This window comes from Gekko japonicus, unplaced genomic scaffold (assembly GCF_001447785.1).
Source record: "Gekko japonicus isolate JY-2015 unplaced genomic scaffold, Gekko_japonicus_V1.1 scaffold31, whole genome shotgun sequence".
NCBI classification, from domain to species: Eukaryota; Metazoa; Chordata; class Lepidosauria; order Squamata; family Gekkonidae; genus Gekko; species Gekko japonicus.
In genome coordinates this window covers 477,485-490,509 of record NW_015161404.1, presented here as the reverse complement: position 1 = coordinate 490,509, position 13,025 = coordinate 477,485, and the positions used below count along the sequence as shown (strand labels likewise).

The following is a 13,025-nucleotide window of genomic DNA, read 5'->3' as shown; positions in this document are numbered from 1 at the left end:
GCCGCTGCCGCCGCCTCTGCCACGGAGCCGGACGGCGGCGGGGGGGGGGAGACCGGCCTCGCCACTGCCCCCGGCGCCTTCGCCTCGGGGAGATTGAGCAGAGGGGGGGATGGAGGAGACGGAGCTCTTCTCTCCCCCTCCCCCGCGAATATTGCGGGTCCCCCTCTTGTCATGTATAATGATGGTACTCCATAAATAGTAAGGTAAATTTCACACTTTCATAAACTTTTGTTGTTCTTGAATTTAAATTTAATTTGTGTCCAAACAGTAGTTTTGAAACCATCAACATTCATGTTATCTTCTGAAACCCCAAAATACAACTTGACTGATAGAAAGAAAACATGGTTGCATTTGCCTGCAACTGTTGTTCATCAAGTGATCTTCTGTGCAGGCACACATGGGACTGTGCAGGCACAGGCCAGGCATGGAGGGGAATTCTCTAAGATTCTAGAGCTTCCTAAGCTACTGGAGGACTCCTCCCCGTAACATCCAGAGCTGATGTTTCCTGTCCAACCCAGCATGCAATGGGGGGGCACTCTTCCTCAGTTTTCCCTTCACTGCCATGAGGGGAATGCCCTGTAGGCAGAGCAGCCCACAGTGGTGAAAGAAGGGAGGGATGTGTGCCTGCACAGAAGACCACTCGACAAGCAACAGTTACAGCTAAGTGCAACCATATTTTTGTCTTTGTGGCTTCTGTCCAGTCCCACTTGGGAGGACAGCATGCTCATTTACCAAGGAGGAGGGTGTGGGCTGGTCAGTGGAATAGTGACTGCAGCACTGCTCTTCCCACAGCTGCCACTTTCCTGGAATCCACGTCTATCACATAGTGCTTCACAAACGTGGATGGGTTTGACCATGTGCCTGCCTTGCAGATGTCTGTCATGAAGACTCTGTTGATGAAGGCGGCTGAAGATCCTTGTCCCATGGTTGAGTGAGCTTTAACCGGAAATGGACTTGGAACCCTTGCAGAGCTGTCAGTGAGCTTAATTGCGGTAACTATCGAGTGGAACACAGATTGAGAAGAAGCTACTCTACCCTTGTGTCCCAAAAAAATGACAAACAAGGAATTGTCTTTTTGTACAGTCTAAACAAAACAGTAGACACCTCCTAACATCTAGAGCAGGTGTGTCAAACATGCGGCCCAGGGGCCAGATCAGGCCCCCAGAGGGCTTCCATCAGGCCCACAGCAGAACTGGCCATCTCCTGCTTCCAGTTCTGCTGCTGCTGCATCATAGCTTGCTTTGCCAGACTCTCTTAATCACTCAGCCATTTCATGTTTTAACCTGGGTCCTCGACTCAGAACTCTGAGCATGAGATTTCTGTGGTGAATGTCAATAAATCAAAAGTAGGTTTGCAGCTTACAGAGCTAATGTTTTAAGCATGTTTTTATTTTAAGTAAAAAAAAATCTTTGTGTTTTATAAAGTGTCCTTTATAAAGTTTATATCTCCACGACCTGGCATTACATTTAATGACGTACATGGCCCAGCCCAACGAGGTCTCATTTATGTCAGATCCAGCCCTCATAACAAATGAGTTTGATACCCCTGATCTAGAGTATGAAATAATTGCTCTGAGGTGGAGGAGGGGTTGGGAAAAACTACTGGCAACATCCTATGAAGTGGACATGAAAGACCACCTTGAGCAGAAAGGAGAGACTGAGTATGACGACTGTCACTATGGAACCTGAGATACGGGGATCATACCTGAGAGCCCTCAGCTCACTGACATGATGAGCTGATGTGATAGCCACTAAGAACGCCGTTTTATAAGACAAAAAGAAAGAGGTCAGTTGTAGAGGTTCAAACGTTTTATGTAGGAAACGCAACAACACCAAAGACAAACGCCATTGAGAGGTAGGCAGGACAAACTCCATTAAGACGTAGGCCAAAGACGATTGATCGGGCGGTGCGGCGCTGCGTCCGGGTGCGCTTCTCGGAGCTCTGAGAGCCCCCGACTCCCGTGCGCTTCTTCGGAGCCCCCCCGAGCCACGGGGGGAGCTCCGCTTGCTTCTCTCGGAGGGAGAGCGAGGGTAGGAGGCTTGGCCGGCCCCCCCATTTCCATGGCAAGGGCAGGGGCGAGACCGGCTTGCCTCGACACAGGAGCGTCGGGCAGCAGGGAACATGGCGACATTGTTCCCTATAGCAGCAGCCAGCCGTGCTTTTAACCCTTTTTCTTTTTTGCACGGGTGTATTTTGATGTCACTTTCAACGGCAGATCTATCAACAGAACTTAACGAATGAAAGGATTTAACTCCCCTCTCGCAGACTTCCCATCGGTATGAGAAAAGCGGCCGGAAATATAGACGGAACTTTTGTTATACTCTCCTGAAGGGGTAAGAGTCCAAACACTCTTTAATGGAATTATCATCCTCTACCTTGTGTATAAACTTATAACTGAACTAAAACTTTTGCCACATTGATACAAGAAAACTAGAAACTAGAAAACTGACTAATAAGAAAATGGCGGCGGCGCTTATTTGCGAGGTAATAAAAGCGGAATTGAACTCGGAACGCTTCCAAACTATCTTAAAGGAGAATCTGGAAAATGCACTGCAACAAATGTGGATTAAGATTTTGAAGGAACCCCCAAATCTTCCTGTAGAGGATTATAACAATAATAATATGAGACTACAAAAAATGCAGGCTCAGAATGATACTTTGGAAAACAAGCCGATGGAAAAACAGCATGAATCACAGCATGATAGCCAAAACCAGGCAGGTGCAGAGACAAAAGGGAGTTACCCCTTAAAAGGTACTTTTCAAAAAAGAAACAATTTAAAAATTAGAAAGGGGGAAAAAAGGTGTGCCAAGCCTTTTCGAAGACAGAAGAAGGCATTCAAGAAAGGCAGAATAAAGAAAAAGATGAAGAATGCAGAGACTTGCAAGCGAGGGAAAAACTTGGTGGGCCTTTTATTTAAGGAATACAAAAACTTGAGGCACCAACAAGAAAGCAAGGACAATGAAATCAGGAAAGAAATAAAACTCGGAGACAATAACCTAGGCTTTGTGAATTTATTCTATTAAGGTAACAAAACAGAAATACATATCCAAGTGGTATAAACGGAATACGAAAATTGCATTGAAATATATTTTGTGTAGAAGTTGCAATCATTTGTTTAGCAGTATAAATGTATTTGGTGTAGAAGCTGTAAATATTGTCTAGCAGTATAAATGGAAAAGTATAATGGCATGAAAGTGTGTTTTAGTCTTTTGTTTGTTTGTTTGTTTTGTTCAGAAGTCCCTCTTTAGAGAACAGAACTTTGAAATTGGCAATATTAATGGAAGATTAACTAATTAAATAAATGTGTTCGAGGGATGTGTATGAGAAGAATACATGTCAAAAACAACAGGGGGAAGAAATTGGGGATAGATTTTTAGTTTCTCCCTCCTTTTCTTTACTGTACTTTTGGATATCTTGGAAGCTGTTTGGAATTCTACAAGCTTGGAAGCTGTTTCAAAATCCTTAGATTAATTAAATGGGGACGAAATGAAAATAGTAGGATGAAATTAGTTGTCCATATGAACAGGTTTATTGAAATATAAATGTTATTGACTGAATGAAATGCAATGAATATAACATATAAACAATACTGATTGAGAGGTGACTCTTCCCAATAGACTACTAAGATGAATTAAGATCTGATTTATTGGATGTAATTTATTTGGATGTAAGGAAAGTTTTACAGATAGTGAAATTGTAATGGCAAGTGGAAATAATTGAGAGAATTTATCTCATGTATGTCATATACAGTTAATGTGATTTCGAAATTAAATAGAGTTGCTAGGGTGGGGGTAGGGTGGGGATATATGGTTATTTGTTTGTTTTGTTTGTGTCTTGTTTGTGGTGTAAGTGTTTTATTATGTTCTGGCAAAATCAATAAAAAATTTATTAAAAAAAAAAAAAGACGTAGGCCAAAGACAAACTCCATTGAGAGGTAGGACATCAACTTCAAACAAACTTACACAAATTATTGTCAAATGCAATGAGCCAGCCAGTCATGTGAAGGATTTCCCTCTACTCGACTGCTCTCTGGGAAGGCTAGGCAGAGGTTACCCTCTCTGCTTCCCCTGCTGCTTCCTGCCCTGATTATGCTGACAGTGTGATGGATGAAATGGCTGCTGATGATGATGCATAGGCCGGTGACAATAGGGCCTAGAGTACTGGTAGAAGTGCCTTGGAAAATACCTCAATTTTCCAGAGGAGGGAGCTGATGTTAGACCCAATGACCTTGCAGTGAGCTTGTTTTTACACATTCTCTCCAGGGTGCTGTCAGTCTGGCTACTTAATAGTTCCTTTCCCTCGAATAGCATATCCTTCACTTTTGCCCTGGGGCCAGCAGGCAGGGCAGAGGACCTAAACTATGAGTGCCACCAAAGAACTATGCTGGATGCCATGGCTCTGGCACAGCAGTCAAAGGCATGGCAGGAGGTGTTCTGCAGTTGTTTGACAAGTTTCAGACCCTCAGCATGGAGAACCTTGGACAGGGATTTCTTGTCATGAGGGAGGAGGTCTAGGTATTGTGCGAACCATTCCCAGAGGAACATCTGGTACTTCCCCATTATTACTGTGAAGCAGGGATGGAGGCTGGCTTTGACCAGATACCATTCACCATGTCGAGAAGGCCTTGAAGCATAGAGAAGGCCACAGGCCCCATGTTCTTAGAGTAGAGAACCTTCAGGGTAGGATCTGTGGGCTTCGAATCCATTGATGCCACATCCAGTCCCAGTGCCTTGGCCATTAGAAGGAGCTGCTTTGAGTACATCCTGGGGTCGTCAGTGGGTGAGACCAGAGAGTGGGAGCCAATGGTATTGTCTGGTGAAGGGATGGATAGGGCTTCAGATTCGAGGTTGGAACTTTAAACTGCACCCTCTTCAGAGGGTTCCAAAGGGGATGTAGGGCAAAATGCCCTAACAATGCCAGAGCAGAAGGGCACCTCTCAGCTTTGACAGGCTTCGTGGGTATATTCCACTGATGCAGCTGCTGCCAAGAAGGTTACTGTTCCCATAGGCCGCACTGGGGGAAGTACATCAACTCTTGTGTGCTTGCTATTGTTTCTTGCCTCATTCTGGACCTCTGGACCTTTTGGATCATGACCTGGCTTGTGCTTTTTGGATTGCCCTACTGTTTTTGACATTTGGACTAATAAATACCTGTGCTTTGACCCCTGGACTGTGTTTTGACTACACTCCTTGTCTCTCATCTTGGTTATCTGCCTGACCTGGACATGGTCTTATTGAACACAATGGGATATAAATACACACAGCTTTGAAGAAGTCTAAAATCTTACGACTTGAATACATGAGCTGCTTTCCCTGAAGCAGGGAGATAATTCCTGAGTGCATCACACACCTTTTGCCTGTTCCTTTTCAATCTGAGCCACAGATTAGAGAGAAGCCTGAAGCCTCCAGGTGTGCCACCACCACCACTCCTCCAGCGATGGGCTGGCCCCTGAGAGCGGGTTGCAGGAAGCTACTTGAGAGCTACTTGGCTGACAATGGGACAATCTGCCCAGGGGCATCCTTGGTTCCTCCTCACAGGTGCAGATCATGCTCCACCTTTTGGCTGAGAGCCAGTCTTACACACAGTGGCTGCCGACTCAGATCTTTAAACATGGGTCTGAGGTAGGTTAAGGTATGGAGAATGGCTGGTCCAAGATCACCAGGTGAATTTCATGGCTTCAACAGAGATTTAAACCCAGGTTTCTCCAGTCCATGTCCAACACCGTTCACACACTAGATTGAGAGAGGTGGGTGACCTCCCAAACCACACAGGTTCCTGGGCTACTGCTATCTTGATTGCCATATCCAGGTAAGTCTAAAATTTATTTCCTCAGGAGCTACAGTTCAATATGTTAGATGGTAAAACAGAATCCCCAGACTTCATAGACAATGTAACGTCTGGTCTAATAAAAATCACAGCTTCCTTGAGTGGCTTTTCATTTACCAAGGGCTTCATTATATATTTGCATGTAATTTGATGACATAGCATCATGTGAATATTTTACTTTGTTTATAAATCTGTCCTTTAGAAAGCATTCCTAAGCAGGTCTACTCAGAACCAAGTTCCATTTTATTTCAAGAAATGATTCTTATGACTGCAGTGTGATCCTGAACAGTTACACCTTTCTAAACCCATTGACTTCTTTGTGGTTTGATCTTTATTGAAGATTTGGCCACTTAATAGGTTTTATGCTCTACACCTTCTAACAGGACAATCCTAAATCTTCAATAGACTTTGGAGGTGAAATTCTGCTTATAATAGCACTGTAAACGTTTGTAGTGCAGCCATATTATTAAGCTTCTTTGGTCATATAAATAGGAAGCTGATGGTGTGTCTATCAAAGTTTAAGGGTTATGGGTGCCCTCAGTTTCCTAATTTTGAAGTTTTGTAAGTAGCCATCACAACCAGATGCTAAGTTTGAAGGGATATTTCTCAGTACCCCTCTTCCCATGGGTGCCTAGGACTGGAATGCCAGGCTGCCAACTTAAATCCCTTACCTGTGTGTGAACAGACGAGACTGCTTGCACTTCAACGTTAAACACCCCTTTGTGTCCTTCAGCCCACTTAATGGGAGGAGACTGTGGAGGAACTTTCTGTGTTGAAGATAAAGGAACTTGGTGATAAACAAATTTTTATAATGTTAAAAATAACTAACACGTTGTCATTCAGTACATATAAATACTAAGTTTTACCAATTTACGTTTAACACACATAGTCCATACCAAAAAATGTCTACCTTGGCCAGTTGGTGTGATTAAGGTTCATCATTTTTCATGGCCAACAAGGAATGAGAAAATAACTTCAGCCTTGTAAAATGTCTGAACACCAGAATACTAACTAAGAAAGAGCCTTTGAGAAGACTAAAGCTGTTGCTGGCCAATAATTATAATAATTAATATATAATAATTGCTCATGCAAATCTATGCTTGGAGACTGATGGGACAACCTCTGTGACAAAAACAACTGTGTTTGAACTATGCTCCACTGAAACAAGTTGCACTGGAGTAACTGAGATCTGAATAGTCCATTACTACAATATTTTTGGGATGTTTTACTCTTCTCTCACACTGACCTTCCCATAAGAATCTTCTGAGTCTTGACAAAAAATTCTTAAAGGGCTGTGGGTTCCAATATTCCTCTGAGTTAGTTTACTTACTAAGGTAGAGAAACAATGTAAATGTTTTGATAACCTTAATTTCTAATGTGAAATCAATGGACAGACCCTATTATGAAATTTATGAGACCCATGCTGGGAGGGGAAAGCACATTTCTCTCCTCCCGACTGCCATCTCTGGCATCCCCTCTTCCTTACTGCTGACTCCAACTTGCCTTCTCCATCTCCATCTCTGGTTCCAGTTTGCCTCCGCCCCCCACCCCCGCCCTTCATTCTCCAGCATGATACCAGCACCACCTGCACCTCTTCTTTAGCATAACTGCCAGTATTTGCATGAGTGCCATGGCAACCCAAAATTTTATCAGAACTCAGGCAGTTTAACTTGTGCAATATTTGTGCACTGACACCTCAGATAAGTTGGATGAGGGAGTTTCCAGTCACAGTTTAGTTTTTAAAAACATACTGAGATTTTTCTGAAAACCTGTAGATTCCACTGTGTGTGCAGAACTCCAAATGACACTCTAGGCTAGCCCCATTGTATGGATGTGCTATTTGCCCAGAGGCCAGCTCTAAGATATAGTGATTAAGTTAACTCTATTCATTTATTCAAAACAACCTCTATTTCAATTTTTTTAGTCAAGATGGCAATACAATCCTTTGCATTATTCTGGAAAACCAGATTATACACTCCCCTCAACACACACACACAACCTCCTCCCCCCCATATTAGTGCAGACACTGCTAAGATTTGTAGCTAAAATTTTCCTTAACCCCAGTCCTCATTATTGCTGTTCCTGCTGAGAAACTCCATGAATGGAGGGCAGGGGGAGGAAGCTGTTCTAAAGTATATCAACAGTATTTAACATACATATTATATGAGGGTATGTGTGTATGTTAGGAAGGCAAATAACAGAATACTAGAAGGAAAAAAGACTCAACCACTCTTTAACTGGCCTAGCACTTTCTTCTAATTCTTTTCCCTGTTACCTCTGCTGAATGCATTGAATAGTTGGCAGGCAGTTTATCCAAGGCAACAGGAAGGCAATAATGACCTGTTTGGAGACGGTCATTTAGCAGAATTGGCAGCCACTGAAACAGATAAAAGGAAAAATAGAATGTTATATCACTACTTGTATACGATAGTGGATACAGATCTGGTTTAATTATACCCCAAAGTAAACAGATTAGATATCAGTTGTGTTATTCCCCCCACCCCCCACAGCAATTACTGTAAAGACCTCTGTAGTCTAATGTAGTTACTTTGTAGACATATTCTTCTGGATCACTGTCAGACCTTCTTGCTTGCTGTAAAACACACTCTCAGGGTGCGTTCAGACAGGCCGGCTAGTCCGCTTTCGGCCTGCCTCAGAAACGGATTTTATCTGCGCAATCACACAGTCAATATCTGCCTCCCGTCCCCAGCTGTCGCTTTCTGGCTCAAAACTGCTTTAACCCGGAATATTTTGATACCAGGTCCCTAAGTGGTGTTTTCCTGCTTCTCTGGTTCCAGCTGCACTTTTCTGACATCTGATCACTCCTGCGGTGTCAAGCCACTTCTGGTTTAAACCCCCTCCGCGCTCGAAAGCTGCCCAAGGCTTCCGCTTTTCGCCCACCATTTTTTTAAAGCGTTGGCGGTGTGCACATAGGCGGAGGTCCGCCACCGCGTTATTAAAAACAATGTTTAAACGGTGCCTAGTTTTAGCGTTTAGACAAGTTCGAGATCTCATGGAGGCCATTTTCGGGGTAAACATTTAAGCAGAAAGTGTTCCTTTAAAGTTTAAAGGGAAGTGTTACAGCAGTCGGGTTGAAGTGGAAATCGCTGTTCTGCACACATGCAAAAATTTTAGTTCTACAGATGGCTGCCTGTGTACATGCCCTAACTGAGAGAGAAAAACCCCCAACACCAACGCACGCTCCTGCGTGCGGACAGTGGGGAGCGATGTGGCTGTGCAGCGATCCGGAGCAAGGAAGTGAGTGTGATCACGATTCTCCAGGTTAAAAAAAACCTGCATCAGGGTTGCTCCCAGCACGCCTTCTGACCGCACCCTCTGAACCACTCTCTGATTTTTAGATCCCAGTTGAATATATACAGACAACTCTTCTTGGCAAGTTAACTATTTTTATTTTAGATCTGTAGCTGTCCCTAGTGGAACCATTACCTAGCATAGATGACAGCCATTACATGGACTCTGTTCTAAGACCCTACGCCATCAATGCACCTAGTTCGTGACACTACAGATTTTCTGAGGAAAATACAATCTTTGAACAACCTTCCAGAGAATACTATTATAGCCACCATGGATGTGGAATCTCTGTATACCAACATCCGCACACAAAGATGGATTACAAGCCATAAGGAACATGATTTCTGACAACAACGCAGCTGACTTTGCCACCAGGAAACAGATAAACACAGCCAGAATGATACCCAGAGAAACCTATTAGGCCCAAAAGAGACCATGGGGAATTTCACATTACCCTTTAAAAACCATTATTGTACCGTCTTGGAATAAACCGGTACAGGGACATTCATTTCACACAACCTTTCCCATACCGGTAAGGAACCGTCTCTGACGCAGTTTGTCATTTCAGACTGCGCCGCTTTGTTTTCTTGCCCTTTTTTGTCCGTGCCGGCGATCTCCATCTTTCTTAAAAAAACCATGTTCTTTTAAGAGTGCTATGGCGCTGTAACACAACCCCAAAACAGCGCGACCCCATTGGGATGCCTGGACCACTGAGATACATGAGATCACTGGAAACAAGTGGAAGCTCAGGCACGCACACACTTCAGGATTTGATTTCAGGAATGTTAGGAAGGGAGGAAGGGATGCTGTCTGGGTTTGTAAACTGTCCTGTCTCTCCCCCCCCTTCCCTCACCATGACTACACTCTCTTTCAGGCTGCCTGGAATTTAAAAATCTCTTCCATTAACTTTTCTCCTTCAGGCACCTTAAATCAAACTGCTTCCCCCCACCCCACACAGTATTTAGGGACAGGACAACAGGCTACCTTTTCGTTCCCCTCTTTCCCAGCCTCCGTTTTACAAGTAGCTATCTTGCCCAAGGAGAATTCCAGGAACTCAAAACCCGTGGCAGGATTTTAAAATCCCCCCTCCCGCTTTTCCAAGCCATACTAGCTCCTTCCAGCCTTGCAAACAGCATCCTCCTCCTGATGGCCAGCATATAGGGATGCCATGCCTCCAGGTGGGACCCGGGGATCCCCTGCACTTACAGCCAGTGTTCCCTCTAAGCTGAGTTAGTGTGAGCTAGCTCACAGTTTTTTAGCCTCTGGCTCACATGTTTTTGTCTTAGCTCCGGAAGGATGGCTCCAGAGTAACTAACTGTGCAGTAGCCCAATTGATCGCTCACAACTTTAATGCCAGTAGCTCACAAACTGGAATTTTTGCTCACAGGACTGCACAGCTTAGAGGGAGCATTGCAGAGTTACAGCTTATCTCCTGCCTACAGATATCAGTTCCCAGGCATAAAGCGAATGCTGTGGAAGCAGGACTCCATGGCATTGTACTGCATCAAAATCACTGTTCTCCCCAGATGCAGTGATCTCATATATCTCAGTGGTCCAGGCACCCCAATGGGGCCACTATTGCGCTGCTTTGGGGTTGGGTTACAGCGCCATGGTGCTCTCAAAAGAACGTTGTTTTTTAAAAAAAGACTGAGATCGCCACGCGGGCAAAAAAAGGGCATGAAAACCTCATCAACGGAGGCAGCGCTATGGGGGCATTTTACACAGTGCCCCATAGCGCTTCAGGAATGGTAGAAGAAACTGAAGACCACTTGGAAGCAGTTTGCAAGCAAAACGGCTCAGGAACGCTTCCCAAACGGGACAGAAGCATTTGTGTCTGAAAGGGGAAATATATTCTGTCAGGGAGCCGTCACTAAAATGGTTCTGTCTGAAATGACAAGACAGAAACCATTAGTGAACAGTTCCTGAAACGGAACATATTGGCTGTCTGAAATTCCCCAATAATAGAACACCACTAGTGGTCACATACAGCTCTCAGCTCATAACAGTTCAACACATCAACGACTTACAACCTCTACTGGATAATGACAGTTCTCTTTCACAAGTACTGGGAGGGCAAACCTTTTCTTGCTCACAGACAGCCCCCCTGTCTCAAACAACTCCTCACCCACAATAATGCAACATCTAATTTGAACATGGACATCAGGAGCTTGCAATAAACTCAGATGCCAACTTTGCTGCCACATAGACCCAGACAACACAATCACTGGACCTAACATCAACTATACCATCAGTGGCTTATTCACTTGCTCATCTTCTAACATTGTATATGCCATCAAATATCAACAGTGCCCTTCAGTTCTCTACATGGGACAAACAGGACAAACCCATCAGGAATCACAAGATTGAGAAACCTGTAGGAGAACACTTCAACCTTCCAGGACATTCAATGGGTGACCTCAAAGTAGCTGTTTTATTACAAAGGAACTTCAGGAACAGAATGGAAAGGTAAACTGCTGAATTACAAGTTATTACAACATTTGGAACAAAAACCTCCCCAGGACTCAACAGGGATACTGGTTTCTTATCTCATTACATATACTAACTCATTCAGTCCTCACATATGTATTCTCAACAAAGACTATAAATCCTCTGTATTTTAGAATATTTCTTTTTCAGAATAGTAGAATACTGAATGTAACACAAGGGATATTGGGATGTTTTGCTGACATGACACTGCATCCAATTCATAAAGTGCTGTAAAGTGATCTCCACACCTGGGACATTCTCAGTTTGCTTCCCACAATTAGAAAAGGCACCTTTAGACATTTATCTGCTATTTTTACAACTGTTAACCTTATAACCTTAGCTTGTTATTTAGTTCTGACTTTGCATAACATAAACATCATCATGTTACATGTTAGTTTGCTGTTAAGTCCCTGTCTATAAGTTTGAACCTCACCTACCATTCCAATGGATTTGAAAAAGTGTGCCTTGCACACAAAAGCTCATACCTTGAATAAACCTTTGTTGGTCTTAAAGGTGCCACTGGACTCTAAATTTGTTCTACAGCCATTACATGCATAAGACATGTGACAAATATGTTCCTCTGAAATCTTGCATCCAAGCACAAGGTGTTAGAATATTGTTTTTATTTGGTGCACTACAATTCATTGCATGTGTTAGGAGATAAAATTGCTGGACCTGATGACTTTGCTACTTTGACAGAGAACGCTGTGAGGAAAGTGCTATTTATTGATTTCCTCAAAAAGCCAGGATGAACCAGAAGCGACTTACTGAATACCCCAGAAGAGTTTCTACACATGGTTCTTGTTTGGGCTGACAACTGATGTGGTAGAATGTGAACAGCAGGTGGTGTTTTTCTGTGAGTTTAGCTGGCAACTTAATCTTTACTTCTTCATAGAAATCAGGAGACCTGTTTTATTTAAGAAAGAAAGAAACATACACAATTTAAAATGTGAAATGGAACTGCAAATTGCCTTACCTAACTCTATATAAGCCTCACCCATAAGTAACACCCACAACTGATAGAAAGGAAATGACCCGTACAGAGAAAATATCAGTGATTTGTGGATTAGACAGAAAACCAAAAGGCTCATTCTCAAGACATTGGACATTTCTATTCGCTGATGCCAAATCCTGACAGTCTTCTGGAATTGGTGGAGACCAAGCAGTGATGAGAAGACCAAATGATTAGAAGTGAGTGAAGGAGAGTGCAGTTCCTTGCCCCTTTCTGGAACACAAATTCCTTCTGTCAGGCCTAACTTCAGATTAGGATCACATCAGCACTGATATTAGTCATGGTTACAGCAAACCACATCTTAAAATCTTGAATTAACTGTGAATCATGTCTCTAACCAGTTAACATCACTGCTAGCCCGGTGATTAACTGCAGTGAGGTTCAGCA

At 43.4% G+C, this 13,025-nt stretch overlaps 1 protein-coding gene across 1 annotated transcript in view; it reads right to left on the bottom strand.

Annotated features, from left to right (window-relative positions):
• DOCK8 (dedicator of cytokinesis 8) overlaps positions 1–13,025 on the bottom strand; it is a 126,981-nt gene that overhangs the window by 57,947 nt on the left and 56,009 nt on the right. The window contains exons 16-18 of the mRNA XM_015425945.1: positions 12,395–12,533; positions 8,103–8,204; positions 6,499–6,594 (exon numbers count right to left, since the gene is read on the bottom strand). Coding sequence (XP_015281431.1) covers positions 6,499–6,594; positions 8,103–8,204; positions 12,395–12,533 — 337 coding nt within the window. The remainder of the gene's footprint in view (positions 1–6,498; positions 6,595–8,102; positions 8,205–12,394; positions 12,534–13,025) is intronic.